At 35.7% G+C, this 20,976-nt stretch overlaps 1 protein-coding gene across 14 annotated transcripts in view; it reads left to right on the top strand.

The window, feature by feature from the left end:
* Positions 1-20,976, top strand: part of LOC109092613 (neuron navigator 2-like) — a 187,009-nt gene that overhangs the window by 146,958 nt on the left and 19,075 nt on the right. For 12 of the 14 annotated variants that reach the window (XM_042727171.1, XM_042727170.1, XM_042727175.1 and 9 more), the window contains 7 exons: positions 4,164-4,286; positions 12,786-12,915; positions 13,865-14,174; positions 15,069-15,735; positions 16,986-17,402; positions 18,768-18,833; positions 20,719-20,876. In XM_042727171.1, coding sequence (XP_042583105.1) covers positions 4,164-4,286; positions 12,786-12,915; positions 13,865-14,174; positions 15,069-15,735; positions 16,986-17,402; positions 18,768-18,833; positions 20,719-20,876 — 1,871 coding nt within the window. The remainder of the gene's footprint in view (positions 1-4,163; positions 4,287-12,785; positions 12,916-13,864; positions 14,175-15,068; positions 15,736-16,985; positions 17,403-18,767; positions 18,834-20,718; positions 20,877-20,976) is intronic. The other 2 variants (XM_042727176.1, XM_042727184.1) reach the window with 1 other exon arrangement.

Below are 20,976 nucleotides of genomic sequence, written 5' to 3'. Positions count from 1 at the left end.
TTTTACTCCACTGGTTTGGGTGCTATTGTAAATCTGACATTTTGAATGTGAAGTCCTTAACACTGACACTTAACTAAAAAAAAGGATCTCCTGTGTGCATTGAAAAATGTCTCTTAAACTAGAGGATCTTCTGCACAATGGATGATGTCATGAGCATTGAGGGAAGTGAGATTGCTATTGGAGGGCTATATAGATCATGAAGTGCACTAACATGTTTGAACCAGATCCCTCACGGAAAGAGGCTCTCATGATACTGGTGTTGGATCTGATTTCCCAGGTCTCAAAGTGGTTGTTTTCACAGTGTAATCAGGACTGACGGGTTAAAGGCTTCACCCCAGGCTGCTCTATATATGAACACATACAGGTTGAGCTAATATGATCTCCTTCCTCTGTTCATGACAGCACTTTGATAATGGAGGGACAGGTTTGTCACGTTACATCATATGTATCACGCGGAAATGAATATGTTCTTTAGGTACAAGACGCTGACATATGACTGACATTGTGTTTACAGCATCTGTAAAGCTATTGAGATTTCTGTTTAGCAAACAATCATCTGAAATGAGATGGGAATGCTGTAAATCATGTCACTTGTTAAAGTTTGTCTATAGCTAGTCTGAAGGCATTTATAGCTTTTAGTTTGGTATTTGCGCAGTTATGTTGGTTTTTGTTCACAAATACAAGGGTTTTGCTTTAGTAGGTTAGAAAACACATGCTAAGACCTTGATGTTCATCTCCAAACACACCTTATACAGTAGCTGTCTGATCATGAATAGGCCTACTTCATTTCATCAGGTCTTGTTTACATAGAAACACACACACACACACACACACACACACACACACACACACACACACACACACACACACACACACACGCTCACACACATTTCATAATTTCATAGTGTGAATTCAATTAGAAGATTGTCTGATTTTCTCATATTCAGGTTTTTGGGATTTTTAAAATATAATTATATTTTATGTAGACTGTTGTTTCGCATTTGAATTTTGATCTGGTTTCAAGATGAATTATCTTTAGCATAGATAAAAATCAAGCCTGATTTGGGTTATTGATATTTCTTTCAATAATTTTTCGAATTCAAATTCTTGACTTAATATAATATAATATAATATAATATAATATAATATAATATAATAAATATAATAAATATAATATAATTTAAATTTAATTTATTGATTTATGTTATGTTCATATAATTTTCATGACTATATATATATATATAACCGCTCTTTAATTTTAATTTTATAATTCTCTTTATAATTAAATGTAAATATATATAGAAATAAATTTATAATATACAAAAAAATTAAAAATAAATGACATCTTACAGCCATACTTCCTTTAAAAACGATCAGCCCTTTTATGTTTCAAATGTCAGACTCAGACATTGAATCTGTGTCATCAATTAAGTCTTAACTCTCCTCTGAACTTTCTTTCCTGTTACTTCTCTCTTTCTCATCCCCCTCTTTCTTCCCCTCATGTGCTGCCCTTCTCCCAGAACCCCTCCAGGCTGTCTTGTTCAGGGGGTGGGGGTTGTGTTTATGTGAGTGTGTGTGTGTGTGTGTGTGTGTGTGTGTGTGTGTGTTTTGGGGAAGGGGGTGGTTGGTTTAGCCTCCTCCCTCTTCACCAAACAGTCCAGCGCACCGGCACAAACTTCAGCCACTCACATACAGAAGAGAAGAGACAGAGAATATACTCCAGCACTAGAGAAACATATTCATAACCTCATCCGCTAATGCAAACAAACACATCAGAGTGTGTATTTCCCACAGGATCTCACCTGTGTTTTGGCAAATTAAACATCTGATGGATTTTTAACACTGAAAGGTATGTCAGTCATTGTTGTCAACTTGTATTATTGTTATCATGTGACCTGTAATGCTTTTAGAGAAAAGTTAAAGAAATTACATTTACAGTAAGTTTAGAGGTTCAGGTCTGTTTCTGTTAAGTGTAATCTTGTTTCTGTTAAGTATAATCTTAGTGTTTAGTCTTATTTTCTTAGTACTACCAAACTGGTAATGTTTTGTAACTAGCATTGTTGATGCTTTAAATGGGATTGTAAAGAGGATCATATTAGTGCAAATGTTATGAAAATGTGTCTGAAATAAAATCTGGGTCATATCTCACCACAAAATAAAATTCTAAACGTTTTATACTACAACTAGTATAAAATGTATTTCTATTTTTAAGAAAAAGGCAAATAAAACTTTTTTGCAATTGTTACTTTAATTTAATGGCATTCATACATATTATATTATGTTCTGTTATGTTATAAATTTAATGGCATTCATGCATTATATTATACTAATAGCCTAGTAACTCTTTACATATTACAAAGCGTAGCATTGCTTTCATGACAATTAAGAGTTTATGGTGAAATATAACCTAGACATTCTTGTGAGATTCACCTAAATACTCTCAGAAATATGGAGGGAAATTGAAAGTTGGATGTATGTGGAGGTGGTCTGACCAGAGATGTTGCACTGTTAGCTGTCTGGAGGTTTTTGGCAAACTGTAAAGCCACAGTATTCCAGCAGCTCGTTCTCAATATGATGTGACAGTATTTTACACAAAGAGGCACTGTACCGACTCACAACCACACACTAACAGACACACAACTGTCTTTCCTTGAGTGAGTCCGTTGAGCGTGAAGACTGGGGATTTTATTCCAGTGTCCAGTGGGAACTGTAGCAGAGTGAGTGACTGCGAGCAGAGAGGAATCTAGTGACAGGGCAAATATTTGGAAGAGTATCTGTTTTTGTTTGAGTTATGTGAGGGTTTGTTTTTCTCCAGGTAGCCCTTTCACCCACCTAAACCTTACAGACGTGTGTGAATGAATGAATGGATAAAGAAATGAGCAACTCATGTTGCTTGAGTGAAAACTGCATGCACAGATCTGGTATTATTGGACAGCAGCAGTTATCTGATGGTTGATGATGGTTTTTACACATTTTTGGATGCTTTTTGTTATCTGTACAATAATATCATGTGTTTATGTGTATGGGCGAACTTTGTTACAATTACATTTACATTTAATCATTTAGCAGACGCTTTTATCCAAAGCGACTTACAAATGAGGTTGTTCATGTATGCGTGATTATCATTTATGATTAATGTGAAGTCTTGTCTGAAGACATGATGGATCATTTTCCTTTTTTCCGAGCGACTGTGAATCATTGACCCCACTAACCTCATGCTACACACACACACACACACACACACACACACACACGCACACACACACACACACTTACTTCCTGTTGCCTGATTTAAACCGGCAAAGGGTTGGATGTCATGAAGGCTCTATTAGTTGAAAGACCGTTTAACTTATTTTTTGACTGAGATGTTCATTACTAGTTCTGCTGCTGATTTTTTCCCCCTTGAACATCCCATTTCCTCTAAAAGTTTAGAAAGAAAAAAAAGAAAAAAAATTAAACTGCATTTCCTTTAGACTGATAATCTCTGCATTGTTCTTTTTATTTATTGGTATTATATGCTGACCAGCCTTAGTAGCAAAGATTTAATAATATTATATAATATAACAATATATTTAAATTCTCTAGATTATGTGGAGTTCTCTGACGTTAATTGCTTTAAGAATTAAAAATTGTGATCACAAAATCATTTTGTTTCTTTACTCAGGACTTATTAATATTACATATAATGTAATATTATATTATATTTTTATTTAGTGCTTTGTTTTGGGTTAATGACTGCAGTATTTATTTACGTATTTATTAGCATTGAATTTATTTGTTTAGCAGTTAATATGTGAGAGAACTCTACGTTATCTAGACCGTTTTATTATCTATCATTATTATATTATATTATATTTTGTTGTTTAGTGATTTCTTTTGGATTAATGACTGTAGTATTATCAGTTTATTTAATTATTTGTAATTGCAAAGTATATGAGACCTAACTGCACTGTGGATTTCATTAGTCAGTGTCTATAATGTATCTGTGAACAGTGTCTTTGTTTTTGAATGTTCTTTATGTTCAGTTTTTGTTTAACTCTTTTGATTGGATGAGTAATGTAGGATCTCTGTTTGTGTGTGTGTGTGTGTGTGTGTGTGTGTGTGTGTGTGTGTGTGTGTGTGTGTGTGTGTGTGTGTGTGTGTGTGTGTGTGTGTTTTCTTAGGTACATGACGGATGGGGGATTGAGTCTGTATACGCGACGATTGAACCGTTTGCCGGATGGAATGGCAATGGTACGGGAAAGTCTGCAGCGTAACGCCTCCACCAGCCAGGGAGATGCCGACAGGTACCTAAGACCTCTTGCTCTTCACCCTGATCATTCATCATCAAATCTTGCGTTCTATACATACACAAAATGTGGATTCACTTCTGTATTTAAGGAATGATAATAATATCAGCTTCTGTTTTGTCTGATTATAGCTGCATTGGTTTTATAGGCCGCTGTAGGTCTATGTTAAGTTCAGTGGGGGAAATCCTGTATGGAGGTGGCACTGGTTGATGATGGCATGCTCCATTACAGAAAAGAAAAGAAAAAATAAGTCTTCTATTGAGTTGAGCTTGCACACTGAAATGATGGCTTGTCACCACAGCCCTCTCTGTTGCAGATCTAGGTTGTAGGTTGTGGGTGTAACCCTACAGAGTGGCTGCGACTGCCCCTCTTAAACTATTATATTTAATTAGCATGTGTATTTATATGTGTTTGAGTCATTTAGCTGGCAGAAGGACAGATATGTGTGTGAGCCAGAAGAGATGCCACTCATTCAGATATTACATCACCACATTTAGCACTTCAGCAGGAGGGAAGAGTAAGATTCAGACTGTGGAAAATATTGGAAGATTGTGTGTTTTAATGTTGCCCATATTTCATATCTGGATAGATTTTAAGGTCTAGATTAAATCATATCAAGTGGACTTCCTAATAGTGGTCTAATGCTGTGTGTGTTTTCTAGACTACATTTTTCATTCTGCTATGTACAGTAATATTGCTCATCCAGTGGCAATTCAGTTGGTAGGTACCATCAATTGACTATTGCCCAAACAATATCAAACATTTACAATATGTATAAATATATTTAAAATGCGAGCAAGTTTTTTTTTTTTTTATTAATTTAAAAATGAAAATCTAAATTGGTATAATAACTCTATTAAAGTCTCCCTAGTTTTAAATGTTTTTATTTTTTCTATTGAAAGTTGTTTGTAATACTAAAATCTAAATTAATCTTAATCCAAAAAATATACTTCATGTATGTCAAAATCTCTTAGTAGGTTTTTTCCCCGTTTAATCTATTAAATATTTAATCACTAATTAAATTGGTTAAAATTATCAAATAAAATTATTTACTATTATTTAATACTTAATTATTTAATACTTTTTTACTTGTATTTTGCAGTACTTTTTTTATTTGACTTGTTGTAGTCAGAGTGTGTAATTTAGTAATCCTCAGTTTTGCATATGAAATTTGTCACATGACATATTGTCTCAAAACAGAAATGTAAAATCAGTCCAGCCCAACTGATTTGAATTATCTTCTCTTCACCAAAACAAAAGAGCTTGTCTCTGTTAAAAACAGATGCTTCTGAAAACGATAAAGACTGTCTTGAGACAATCGGCTGTTATCTTTTATATAATTGCATTTGACCATTTTGCACTACGTTACTGTCGCCAGTGTTTATAATTCAGTGTTGATGGGCAAACTGGTGGTGGTGGGGGGGGGTTCCTTAGATATTAACCCTCACTAAAGTGTGTCTTGTTAGGACTTGACCACAGGACGAGCACATGGGGGAATTCCTCTCTATCTTTATAGTCCTGTCCCCCTCAGACTCCACACATCAGAGGAAATGAACAGCACAGTGATGAAATGATATAATATGGGTGTTTCATGCACCATAAAAAGCCTCCCTCTATTTTGGACGGTTCCCCTTCTCCTTTTCTGAGAACAAGTCCCCTCCACTGCGCTGAGGATGTTGTGGTTAACCTCCAGCCTCTAAACTCTCTACCACTGTCTCTGCTGCCCTGAAACTCATCCATTTCTCTTTCTCTCTCTTTGTTTCTCTCTTTTGACCAGATATATCTGTTATCTTCCCCTTTTAGTTCTGCAACCTGATCATCCTTTTTTCATTCCAAGACCCTTTTACCACACACCACATTAGTGTGTTTGCTTCCATGAGAGCTTCTTTATGAATGCAATATCAGAAGTTCTTGTTTTTCCCAATCTGTAAAATTGGAAAGGCAGCTTTAATATGGCACAAATTATTTGGATGTTAAAGCAATAAGGGCCCATTTTGACTTGACTTAGAGTATGTAAAGGCAGCATTTTCTACACATTCATAACACTTAATAATTTTTCCTCTGGTAATGCTAATCATGATTGATAGCACCAGACATTTAGTAACATAGTTTTTCATTACCTTTTTACATACTCTCTAACACCCTTAAAGTTAGGCTGTTTTGGTATTATAAAGGGATAGTTCATCCAGAAATTAAAAAGTCTGTCATCATTTACTCATCTTGGATTCTTGGAAGAGACCACATGATACTTTATATGATGAGATGATATTATTTACAGCTCATATAATTAAACATGAATCATTACTTTGTTTTCTAGTGTCTTAATGAGAGGAGAATATTTCAAAAGTCCCTGGGGTGTCCTGCTTTAAATAACACTTCTTCTGGCAGGCGTGTAGATAAAAGGGAGAGAGATAGCATGAGAGAGGCCCTGGGAACGACACAGCCGTGTTTCTCCACCATGTGTTTGAGTGTCAGAGGTTTAAGGTCAGAGCACTTCAAATGACCCCGCACAGGCATTCAAACAGCAGTGACCAGCCAAAGACCCTCAGCCAGCTCTCAACTGTAGTGCACACTGAAGGACAGAGAGAGTTGGTAGCTTACATTTTCCTAAGCAGGTGCAGTGGATCTCTGATAGGGAACTGTGTGAGTGTGATCGTCTTGTGTGATGTTGTAGGATCCTTTCCTTTGTTTGCACGGACCCTCTTCCCTCCAACCATCAGTCTGATCTGTCTACAGCACACCTGTGCAGCCGTAACACACCTGGGTATAAGGGCCTCCCATCTCTCTCATCTGTATGTGGGTGTCCTGGACTGTTTTCAACTATGAAGACTCAGTATTCATGGGCTTCTAATATATTACTGATGCGCTGAGAAAAGAGTCTAAAAACAGTTACACCAATTGGAAATTTAGACAAAAGACAAAAAAAAAAAAGTTTTAAAATGCTCCATTTTAGAATCATGGAAGTATGAACTTTTATAAAGTCTAGAACTTTTTTATCATTATTTTTATTTTTTTAATTTTCCTTAAATTTAAAAAAAAAAAAAAAAAAAAAAAATTGTTTTCTAAGAACTGTTTTTAGATACACTTTGTAGGTTTTTAGCATCATAAGGAATACATTCAGTTATATGCTAGTGTACATAAACAATGTATAGTTCATAAACATGAAATTTTAGAGTAGGTTATAATTTGTTTCCATTTGTAGGAATGTGCTCGATTTTTTTAGGTTTTCCTTGATTTTTACTGTTTTGAAAAGAGTGTACCCGTGCACAGACATTTTAATGCATTAAATTGATCAAAAATGAAAGTGAGGACTTTTACATTATTACAAAATATTTATATTTTAAATAAGTGTTTTTCTTTTGAAATTTAAATTTAGTAAAGAATTCCAATTCAACAATAATATAACAGTTTTATCGTCATAGTTTTCAACTATGATAATAATTTATTGAGCACTAATTCGGCATATTAGAAGGATTTCTGAAGGATCATGTGACACTGAAAAATAAAGTAATGGTAAAATTATATTTAAAAATATATTATAATAGAAAATAATAATAAAATAAAATAATATTTGAATGAAGTAAATATTTTTAGATTGTAATAATATTTTTTCAATATTGATACAGTTTTTACTGTATTTCTGATCAAATAACTGCACCTTTGCTTTCAAAATCATAATAATAAAAAAAAACATCTTTGAAAAACATTTTTAAAACATTTAAACATTTTTTTAATGGTAAGCTTCTACTTGCATGAAAACATTTTCTCTTATGGCACTGAAAAAGAGAGATTCCTCCCTACCAGCCCACATCTGTCAAGATTCCCAGCGCCTCAGAAAACCTTTGGCGAACAGAATAAATTCATGCCCTGGAAAAACGGGAATCTGCAATTTTACAGTTAGGATTTGCAGCATTTAAAAAGCAGAGCGGTGAAGTGAAAGTGATGAGTTTCGGGTGGGTGGACTTCAGATATTTTAGGTAATACTCAAACTGAATTTATCAGGGTTTATTTGGATGTTATGGTTATTTTTAGAAATAGTAAAAAGAAATAGAGCTGGTAGTAAAGTGCAGAGAACACGTCACCATTCCTTCAACATATATGCTGATAGAGAGATTATATGAGATACATTTAACAGATGGATGGGCCTCTGCTCTTCTCAGTGTAAATTGATACAGCGTAACATAAACTCCAGTTATGGGATCTTGATCGCAGTAGTGTTTCATGTGTACATGTCTCTGTGTTTATATTTCTTAAACCCTCGGAGTCTGCAGATTTTAAGTGTGATTACACACACACATTACAGGTAACTGGATCAACATGATGATCATGTTTAAGCATTCAAAGCAGGCAGACCTTATGACCAGAGACAGAGAAATGCTGGGCATCTCACATGCTCGATTCTTTCAGGCCATGATGAAAGCTCTGTTGCTAAGGAAAGTCGGGCAGATGAGAGACTCTGTGACTGGTTGTGAGTGTGTGTGTGTGGTGGGGGGATGGTGCTAAATTCAATGCATATGTGTTTTTGTAGGTGCTGAAATAGAGCAAGAGAATCATTAAAAAATTAATTGTTCTAAAAATGAATCATTTTTGAACTGGACCTTAAAATGAAATATAACTGTAGCAAAGAACTTCTTTTGGGGTTTTTGGGGTTATCTTTATGGTAATTATACATTAAGTATCTTGAAGTAATAGTTTTGTTTTCTATTTTTTACATTCATTTATTTACATAGGTTTATTCACACAAATACATTAATTTTTACATCTTGTCCTCGCACTCATCTTGTCATTTCAAGCTTGTTTTCTGTGGTCATTCTTTTCCATATAGTGAAATTGAATGGAAAATGATAAAAAAAAGCACCCTAAACATAGTTCAAAGGCTATATTCCAAGTCTTCTGTAGCTTTGACGTGTCGTACTCCTACCAGGTATAAAATCAATGATGAGACATGAAAACCAACTATGTTCAGTGTCATTGATGACAAACCTGGCACTTTTTTAAGGTGCCATATTTATTTTGCAGGAGAACATAAATTATGTTTGAGAGAAAGATTTTGGGCCAATAAGGGCTTAAATAACTCACATGTAGCTATTAGGTGTTTTGCTGGTGCACAAATCATGTGGTACGCTTCAAATACATAGCAAGTATTTATTTAGTATTTTAACAAGCAGGCATTAAATGACCCACAGGGATTTCTGGAAGCCTTTTTGGACTGAAGATTCAAATGAGTAAGTGAATCAGTTCAAACAGACTCTCCATTTGAACTGATTTGTTCAAATGAATCAGACCAACTCTAAACCGAAGTCTGATGGCAGAAGAGACCTTTATGAAGCAAGCTGAGGGAATAATGCATGTAAAAAGGGGGGAAAACGATAACCACAGACGAAAGAATAAAAAGCCTGTTGACCTCTCATTTTTTGTGGTCAGAGGAGCTTTGTCATTCTTCTGCCGCAGAGCTGAGCATGGAAAGGTCTGGAATGCCCCAAAATGTTTGGGAACGTAACGGTCTTCTTAAAAGCCTAACAGTTAACCTACTCCACCCCCCACACACACACAAACACACACACACACACACACACACACACACACACACACACACACAAACACACACACACACACACACACACACACACAAACAATCGCTCGCCTGGTTTAACCCCAAATCCCTCCTTCCCTGCGCTAAGGTTTATTGCATTGATACCAGATTGTGAGCGGGGGATTTGAGAGGCGGTTAAAAGCAGCATAATCAACATCTTAATGCATGTTCCAGTAGAGATTTAGCTCCACAAGCACAGAATATAAATTTTATAATTCCTTATCCTGATTTCATTCATTCATTCATTCATTCACAATCTCCTGATCTGTCAGATATTGGTTTTAGGTGCAATGACTGAAAAAAATATATTTTTATGTCACATGATATAAAAAAGGAAAAGCGTGCAAGATTAATGGAGAAAAAAAAAACAGGGAAAGCAGACTGAAAATATACATATTTATACATATAAAAACAAATAAATAATAAAAATACAATTATTAAGTTAAAACTGGCCAAATGTTACATTGTTATTTCTGTTTAATTCTAAACACTAGTTGGAAATGGGAAATTTTAATGTTTTAAAATATTTTTTATAATAATAATAACATGTTTACATTTAAATAATTTCATATTTAATACTAGTTAAATAAATTATGAGGCTAATTACAGTTATTTTTATTTTAATAGAGTGCTTTGTTTATATATCTAACAGTACACTACTACTTAATAGAAAAGAAAATGATTTTGAATAATTGTACTATAAATGTGTAAATATTTTATTTTTTTAATTTTTTTTACATATTTATAATATTTTTTATTTTTACTTATACAATAAATATACAGTATGTAAAATAAATTTAAATTCTATATACTATAATTCTATAATATATATATATATATATATATATATATATATATATATATATATATATATATATATATATATATATATATATATATAAAATATATTTATTATAAATTATTAAAACCTGGTATATACATATACAGTACAGTCATATTTTAGAGCAAGAGGGTCACTCTGAACATATACAGTACAGTCATATTTTAGAGCAAGAGGGTCACTATGTTATATGTATGGTATTATGTACTAGGCCCAGGCAGAACATGCTGAATTTTCTGGGGAAATTGGTGTATTTTTGCAGAGTGAATTTAAATATGGGAAAAGGTGTTTACACTCTTATTGGTAGCTGAGAGCATTATCAAATTGGCTAAATTATTTAATAAATAAACATGCAATGCATGGGGGATACAGTTTGTGAAACTTTTAATGATGCTCTAATTCTCAGTTATACAGTTTCTTGAATAACCATTATGTCTACTTAGATGATATAGATCTGTGTGCGTGCTGAAGTAACTGACGTCACCCCTGCAGGTTTTAATGGAGAATTTGGTTCTCAGGGAGAAACGCAGGCTGCGGTGGGCTGTTGCGGAGGTGCTGTTTAAAGCAGGCCGGCTGGTTAGCCTGCTGGGCCACTGGAGACAGTAATGGCAGGGTAGCGAGCCAAAGAGAAGCCCTCATTCAAGCTACACTCAAAACGCTGATCTCTAATTAGCATCCTGACCCAGTAGGGTGGTTCCTGCATGTGTGTGTGTGTGTGTGTGTGTGAAAGAGAGAAAGAGTGTGTGTTTGTGTAAATGTGTGCTGTTTTTTGTCTTTGTGACCTCTGTTATCACTCTCTCTTTGTCCTCCTCAGTGCTGTTTGCCTGTGTGTCGATGTGTGTGAATGTGAGTGAGCGTTTCTCTGGCTTCTTGGTGTATGGCGACTCCAGCGATCTGCAGGGTTAAAACGTCCCTCTCAAGGATCAGATTACCAGAGAAAAACTCAGACAGAGAGAGAGTGACAGGAGGCAGAGGTTTGAGGGAATACATGGATTGTCGTGCAGATTCAGGAAGGAGTGGGGGAAAAAATACAGCGAGAGAATTTACATTTTGAGTATTTAAGATCATGAGGCATCTTTTCCCTGAAATCAATCTCATTATTTCCACCCCGGCTACTGGCATCTATGGCAGCCACGGACATCGAGTCAGGTAGAGTGAGTTATATGTGTATTATGTTTGAGATTTCTTGGAAAAATAATGTGTTAGTGGATGTTCTTTAAATTAATAATTCTTTAAATTTAAAAATCCTTCTGTCTGGGTGTTAGCCAAGCAAAGTGTGTTATAGATTTGTAGTTCGATCCTTTTAGGTTCATAGGAAAGTGTGTGGGCATCTTTTAAGGATGATTTTGGTTTAACTATTTTTTTTAAAAGACTCAAACTCCATCTATGTGGGATTTATGGAGAAATCAGTGCCTTGTCCTAAGACTTCACAGTTGTGTCTTCTACTAGAGTAAGTTTAGATGATAAAAGCATTTCTAATGAACGCTGAGGAGTCAACATGCAACAAAGAAAGAGAAAAGGAACGCAAGAGAAAGTGCATTGATTCACTTTCATGCACTCTTTAGACTAATATACTAGATAGACAGACAGACAGATAGATAGATAGATAGATAGATAGATAGATAGATAGATAGATAGATAGATAGATAGATAGATCTAGTCCTCTGTGACTGATAGGGGTTAAAGGTCACATGGGTCACTTGTACCGTTGTGTGGCTGGTGTGTTTGTTTATGTTTTATTTTGTTGTCATAGTACGGTCTGAATGATGGTGGCCACCCGGGAGTGAGAGGATGGTGTAAAACACAGTTATCAGTTACTCTGGTTAGCCACTGTGACCCTGAGCAGATTCGTAAATGTACAGTATTAAAAGCCTATCATGTGTGGGCTTCATAGACCTGTGATGTGGTTCAAAAATCACTGCTAATGCTCTTTTTTCAGTCCAAGGATGTGTTTCTGTAGAATTTAATCACACGTTCCATAACATTCATACTGTATCTTTGGAAACAGGGGCTCAGATACTCTAAATCTTTTTAAAAATTCTCGTCTCTGTCTCTCTTTCAGTTGGGATGACAGTAGTTCAGTCAGCAGTGGGATCAGTGATGCTATTGATACTGATGACATCAACACCAGCTCCTCTATAAGCTCTTATGCCAACACCCCCGCCGCATCCCGTAAGGCTTTGAACGGACAGGTATGACCCACGCACATTTGCACACACACACTGTTATGCATTCATTTATGCATGCTTTGATCCAATATCACATATCTGTGCATGACACTGTGTGTAAAACAGAGGTCTCAAACTCGATTCCTGGAGGGCCACAGCTCTGCAGAGTTTAGCTCCAACTCACACCTGCTTGGAAGTTTTCTATTAATCCTGAAGACCTTGATTTCCTGGATCAGGTTCGTTTGATTAGAGCAAAACTGTGCAGAGCTGCGGCACTCCAGGAATTGAGTGCGAGACTGGTGGTATAAAACCTTAAATTAAATAAGAATTTAAACATACTAAACTTGTGTGAATTTCTGTTTGCACTTTATTCCAATACTCCATATTAGACATATCTACTGACTATAAGTAACTTTGCAACTACATGTCAATTAATCTTTCATTAGTAGACTGTTAGGTTAGGGTTTGGGTTAGTAGAATGACTTGGAATAAACTTGCAAAGTACTTACAGCACATCTGTTTCTTAACACTGATGATAATAATAATAAATGCTTCTTGAGCATCAAATCAGCGTGTTAAAATGATTTCTCTGCATCAGTTGAGCTACATCTCAAACACAAAGAGGTTGTTCTTCTGTGCTCTGTCTGTCCAACCTCTTTCTTCCTTCTCGTGAAACCCCCTTCTCTTTCTGTTTGGTTGAACCCAACTCTCACATTCCCCTGCTTAAGACCCTCATAAAGTGCTAAATAGGTGCTGTTGATTGCATAGAAACTTGTCAAAATTTAAGCTCAAGCAATTGACATGCCACATCACAATAAAACATTGGAACAAATATGCGGTCTAAAACAAATAGGTTGACTCAAGCTTCATTTCTACATTCCTCTGGACTGTGATTTCTAATTATATTAATTTGGTAAGTTTGGTAATGTGTGGGTCATTATGTTGATTTGAAAGTTTATATTGTTTTGCGTAGCCTCAGACAGATGCAGAGAAGCATTCAGCAACCGAACGCAACACTGCTCGGTCCAGTGATGAGGTCAAGATGAAGTCAGACAGCGGTTTGGATTGCGGCATTAAAATGGAAGGGGGTCTGAAGTGGCGGAGGAACCCTTCAGATGTTTCGGAGGAGTCAGATAAGAGCAGCTCTGGACGGAAAACCGCACCTATCACTCAGACGGGCTCCTGGAGGAGGGGCATGAGCGCGCAGGTGGGCGTGACCGAGCCGCGGACGAAGAGCACAACTGTAACCACAGGAACCGGCATGATTAAGACACAAGGGACAGGTAGGTGCTCTCTTTCCAAAAACGTTTTGAAAATATTTTCTCTGCAGCTGTTCAGTGATGTTTGTCTTGAGGCTTGAAATTCAGTTGAAAATTTGATTTACGGCTGCACGATTAATCAAATGAGATTGAATCAAGTTACGTGCTACATGTTTCAGAGTGAATCTGTGTTCTGTCACACACAAGCAGCTCATGGTCCAGAGTTTTAAAAAATTAAAGCTTGATGGTTAAGTGTTTGAAAATGGAAAATGTACTGTAAATATTAGCTTTTTAATTTTACAGATGTACTTTAAATTATTTTCTTAAACATTTATTTAAATACTTATTTGCAATAGCACATTTTTGCATTTGTTTGTTATAATTATTTATTTTTTATTTTTAATATTATTATTAAGCAACCACAGCACACCTGGATATTTTATTTTTCAGTTTAGTTTTTTTAGTTTTTTTTTTTTAAGTCGTAATCACATTTTTTTATCAGTTGTAGTGTAACATACATAATCTTTTTTTTTTCTTAAATAACTGCTTAAATTAAATACATAATACAGTGAAATATTACAAGTTCTTATTTTGTTTAATATTTTTATTTTATATTAGTAATAATAATTCAGTTATTATTATTATTGTTGTTGTTGTTGTAATTATTATTATTATTATTATATAGTCATACTGGTAAACAATTAAAAAATGGCCAGACTGAGCAACTCTATTAACAAACACAGCAAACCTGGAGCTTTTTATTATTATTATTTGCATTTTAAATCACATTTTTTATCAGAAAAATCGCAATTTGATTTCCCCCCAAGTTACATTAACCTCCTACACAGAGCATTGACTATATCTGCAAGTTTTATGCATTATCAACTCGCCCAGCTGTAACATTCTTTTGTCCGATAGGTAAAACAGATGACGCCAAGGTCTCCGAAAAAGGCCGCATGTCTCCCAGTTCCAACATCGTCCAGCATTCCTCCTCCGACGCCGGTCGAAGCAGTGAAGACGAAGCCAAGAAAACGCCCACAGGCCGAGTCCCCACAAGCACATTCGGTTTCAAGAAGCCTAATGGTGTCCACGGCCCGGCCACTGTGGTAACCACCTCCAGCTTCACTCTGGTGACATCAAGCGGCGCCACCATTACCAGCGGCTCAGCCACCCTGGGCAAGATTCCCAAATCCTCCGCCCTTCTGGTCGGTGGGAGAGGGTCATTAAAAGGGGCTGTGGATGGTTTATTGCCCCCTCAAGAAGATGGCTACCTGTCCCCCAGTGCTCGTTCAATGCTGCAGTACCGAAGTCTACCTCGACCTTCTCGTTCTGGAGCTGCGGCCCGTAACGGAAACCGATCGTCCACAAGCAGCATCGAGTCAAGCTTGAGCTCCCGGACACCCATCCTTACTGCTATCACGACCAGCAAACCGAGAGATTCTGGCACTAAAACCAACGGGCACGCAATCCAAGCCAATCAGGCGGACAAAGACAAGGGTGTTTCGGGAGGAGGGGCGGCAACTATCCCACAGACAGCGAGACAGGGAAACAAGTATAGCGATGTCTCGTCTCCAACTTTAAGAAGGTACGGAAAGGGACGGGGGCAACGTACCACACACAGAATTTCACCCTCATAAATCAGAGTTTCCATTGACGCTTCCTCAATTAATGGCCCCATTCATCTTCTCTGGCCCCTCTTACACAGCCAAACACGTGAAAGAAGGAATGAGTTTTTGTAACCTCCTCCAGCTCCATGATTAGGGTCTTTCTGAAGCTGTTTACATAACCTGCTTTATGACGGTCATGGATCATGATTCTCCAGAGTGGCTCACGTTTGCCTCTGCGCTGCTCGTGTTATTAATGAGCAAATTGCTTTTAATCTTTTTCCACTGTTTTTAAGGATAGAACAGTGTTTTTCTTTTTAGCTTTCGGGTTTTGTTATCGACAAAGAGAATGTGTAAAAAAAACGTTGCGAAATTTGCTAAATTTGCTAAATAGTCTCCCAGCCTGTTTCCATCCAACTTGCTTTTTACCAATAAAATGGTGTGCGTGATGATGTCATCCCTAAAAAAACAAATTGTCGCATAAGTTTTGGTGTATCGCAAAAAAAAATTGCTGTTTCCATACATAATTTCAGCTATTGCGCAAATTACATATGCTAGGAGCCTGTTCTTCATCCATTTGAAACTAAACTTTATATAGGGGATTATTTAATTGTATAGCCCTACATAAATTTATTTTTATTAACAAGAGTTTTTTTTTTTTTTTTTTTTTTTTTTTTTTTTACTTTTTGAACAGTAGTATGAAGCCCAGGAAGTCACCTGTAGAGAAAAAAAAACAATCCGTCCCCTCAGTTTATAAACCATTCTCACAAATTCTTAAACTGTTCCCTCGGTTTAACAAAAGCCTGCCCACGGATTAATAAACCATACCCACAAATTTATAATCTGTGCGCTCAGATTTTGTAAACCGTACCTTCAGTTTTTGAATCCGTACCCACAAATTTATAATCCGTATGCACGCTTTCGCAATCCATTTGATTTTAAGAATTTGTGAGTATGGTTTATAAACTGAGGGGACGGATTGTTTTTTTTTTTTCTCCTACAGATGACTTCCCGGGATCCGTACAGTAATGTATATGTAGTAGACTAACTTCTTAGTGTAAACCAAAATGCCTTTCCAATTTAATTCCATGTCTCTTTAAGAAATTAAAGAATCTGCATATTATGTCTACTCTTATACCTATGCATGATTTCTCATTCACTGTTTTGCTCTTATTATCTGATTTACTAAGTGTTTGGTTTTATTCTCTGTTTCTATTTCTTCATCTCTCAGACTTTTTGGTGGTAAGGCTGCTAAACAGGCCCCGGTTACCTCTGCAGAGAGCATGAAAAACTCAGTCGTCATCTCCAACCCCCACGCTACCCTTGGGCACACCCAGTCCTCCGGTGGGCCCTTGGACTCCCCCTCCACAATACCAGGCAGCGGCGCCAGCAGTCCCCTGTACGGGGGTCGTGGTGCCAGCATAGGGGGCAGCGAACAAGCTTCGAGCCCTGGTTCGGTGTACTCAACAGGCACTGGGACCTGGGGCACCACCATCAGCAGCTCTTCGGCTCTCGGCTACCCCTCCGTCAGCAGCATGCACACCAGCAGCGAGTCCATCGACATGTCAGTGGGCAGCGGGCATCACCGTGACGATGTCCACCCGGTACTGATGCGGACGGGTAGTGCCAAGACAGGCATGTCAGAGAGGTGAGTCTGGGAGAGACTTTGTCTTTGTACTTTTTTTATCTTTGAAACTGGTCTGGGTAAACACTGAAATATTGTGTATTATAATTCAGAAATTGGAGTGCTAATCTGAATTGGATTTTGATTCTGAATTAGAATCAGTTCTTGATTCTGAAAAGTAACATTTGCACTGCACCACATTTAAATGTGGAAAAAAAATCTCCTATATGATTTTTCCTGTGTGAACAGAATCCAGGAGCAAAGAGACATGACATTTGCAGTGTGTATGTGGTCTATGAGAATCAGAATTCTGAATCGGAATCCAAATCTAAATTAGAATTCTGAATTTGATTCAGATCTAATTGGAAATACCTATCCATTAAATTCAGTTAGGTTTGTAAATCAGGAAACTGATTGCTTTTCAGTATTATATTATACTATATATAATATTATATTATACTATTATAGTATTCATTACATTTTTAATTGGCTTGTGTGTGTGTGTGTGTGTGTGTGTTTATTTAATTTTATTTTAATTTAACTAAAGTTTTAGTATTTTTGTGCTTTTATTGTTTTTTTATTTTAATTATTTTGAATTCAATTTTATTTTTTATATTTTATTTATTTTAGCTTTATTTTTATTTCAGTTTTTTGAAAGAAATGTTACTATTTCAACGTAAATATGTTGGTTTTACATAGTTGCAAAGGCAACATTTCTAATTTTTGTTAAAGATTTTAAGTTCAAATTTTTCATGTAATTTTTTTCAGCTTTATTCCAAATACAAAAAAAACAAAAACATTTTTATATATAATTTCTTGTTTACCATAACACATTTCAAATTTTTGTTAAAGATTCAAAATGTTAAGTTCAAAATGTTCATGTAATATATATATATATATATATATATATATATATATATATATATATATATATGTTTAAGCTTATAAAGTAATAAGTTTATTAATAAGTTAATAGTTTTTGTTTAGAATAACAGTAATAAGTTTTGATTTAGATTTTATTTATACCAAGTAATTGATAATTAATTTGAAGTAATTTGATGCTCGCTCATGTAATTTTATGAATTATCATTTATAGTTAGAATTTTAAGTTTAGTCTTTTTTTTTTTTCGTTATTCGTAATAATAAATGTTTAATTAATCAGTGTTTGTTGAAAACCCCAGTTGATGGATAAACTGTATATTGCTAGGTAAACTTTAGGTTTACAATTTAAAACTGAACAAGTGTCATTCAATCACAGTGCTCAGAATAACAACACACTTTGACTGCATAGTGGAAGCCTCTTGGGGTGTCTCTAATTCTGTATTCATCTCTTCTCCAATGCTCTGTTTGTCTATCAACCCTCTCCTCTCCCCTTCTACTTTCCCCAAGTCCCCTCTCCTCTCCCTCTGCAAGTCCTAAATTCAGCCGTAACACATTGCCCCGGAAGCAAGACAGGTAAAATGTCTGATAGCTTTTGAGTCCGCTTATACTGCTTTTTACTAATGACATGGCTTTGTGTCTTTGTGTTTGCGTAATTTAAAGTTTTAAAGACCCCATGCAATCAAAATGAGGTTTTGTGGATTTTAGTCCATGTCTCGTTTAAATGCATCTCATTTCTCTTCTGGACAAAAGGACCAAAAATCAGTTTGTGATAGAAGTGTCTGGTGAGGTTTTGCAGGGCTGTGGCTTAAACTTAAGGCTACTGGCTATTTAAAAAGGGACTTCCTGTTTCAATAGGAAATATGTCAACACATGAACATGATGTAGAACTGTGACTGTCAAACTATTTCATGGGGGCTTTAATTACACCTTTGTTAGCACTTCTTACTCTAGCGACACCTAGTGGTAAAATGTATAACTTTCCTCAGTCAAGCAGATCTTTGATTACAAAGTTGGTTTATTTGCTTTACAGTTAATGTGACAGCATAGCTCGAGAACAGCTTTTGTTTGGACTCTTAGAAGTTCTCAAGGGACAGATCACAGGATAATCACCTTTAATAGTTCAATTATAATTGAATTAAACCTTATTATCTGTCTGGACCAACCCCTCGTGACTGAGTAAGCTCTGCATGTTCCTCTCCTCCCTTCTGTTTTCATTTCATCGTTTCTCAGTGATTCCTGCAGTGATAGAAACACGCTTCCCAAGCAGGGACTCAAGTACAGGTGCATTGTGGGAATATGCAGATCCTGCTCACTTGTGCTTATTGTACTGGCACTCATGTTCTCCTTTCTGTTCTGTCTCTCTCTTTCTCTCTTATGCACATGCTTCATTGTTTTAATATGCAGTGTGGTTGCAGTTTTATTTTTGAGCACTGTTTTCTGTTGCAGTTTCCGTGTGAGCGCATGGCACTTGTCACTTTTTTTGTGTCACAGTTTTTTCACATTATGGAGTACTGTGTGTAAATTAGCAGCTTTTTTGGAAATTGTTTTTTTCTTTCCACAGTTTTATTACTTTTTCTGTCTGCCGTATGTGAGCAAATCAAAATTTTAGCCCATTTTTTTTTATTTGTAATTCCATTTACAAGTTATGAATTCCAAATAATTCTTCACATTATGAACATTAATTTTAGTTTTTTAATGCAAAGTATAGTGTTTATAGTAAGTATAGTTTATAGTAAGTGCTCCTGTAGCTCAAGTGGTAGAGCATTGCGTTAACGAGTGCAAGGTTGGGGGTTCGATTCCCCGGGAACACATGATAGGTAAAAATTGATAGCCTGAATGCACTGTAAGTCGCTTTGGATAAAAGCGTCTGCTAAATGCATTCATTTTTTTTTTTTTTTTTTTATATATTACACATTAATGTTAATAATAGATGTTCTAAAATGTAAAACTTAAATATATTTTCATATGTACTACTATTCAAAAGTTAGGGAGATTTTTTATTTATTTAAAAAAAAAAAAAAAAAAAAAAAAAACCTTTTCAGCATAATTACTCCAGTCTTTAGTCTCACAACATCCTTCAGAAATCATTCTAATATACTAATTTGCTTAATATATTTGTGGAAGCCATTATATGTTTTTAAGGACTCATAGTTTAATAATCATAATGATTAATAGAAAGTTCAAAAGAACAGCATTTATTCTAAATCTAATATTTTTGTAACATTCTAATTGTTTTAGTGTCTTTCGGTCAGTTTAATGTTGCTGAATGTAAGTATTCATTTCTTTGAAATAAACTTTTGAACGGTAGTGTAAATATATCCATTCTTAAAAAAATAATATTAGAAATTAGAATTTATAAACTTACTTTACACGTACTAAAATTACGTTGATTGGTCAGGTTTCAGATCACAGTGACATTTGAATGCCGGTATCTGATTGGATGGTCCTCTTGTTGCAGGTACACCCCTTCATCACATCTGCGTCAGGAAGAGGCACGTGATTGGCTGCGCTCACATTCGGGCAGTGGATTACAGGACTCAGCCAGTAACTCTCCCTTCTCCACCGGCTCCAGCTTGACGTCACCATCCGGAACGCGGTTTAACTTTGCTCAACTTGGTAAAATGCATATATAGTGAATATACAATACTGGATGTAACATTTTCTCTCCATAGTCTTTTACGATTATTCAAGTATTTTTGCATTGTGTATTATTTTT

The sequence above is a fragment of the Cyprinus carpio genome, chromosome B7 (genome assembly GCF_018340385.1).
Source record: "Cyprinus carpio isolate SPL01 chromosome B7, ASM1834038v1, whole genome shotgun sequence".
Taxonomy (NCBI): Eukaryota; Metazoa; Chordata; class Actinopteri; order Cypriniformes; family Cyprinidae; genus Cyprinus; species Cyprinus carpio.
Note: the sequence above shows the minus strand (reverse complement) of the source record. Positions and strands in the feature narration are given on the sequence as shown.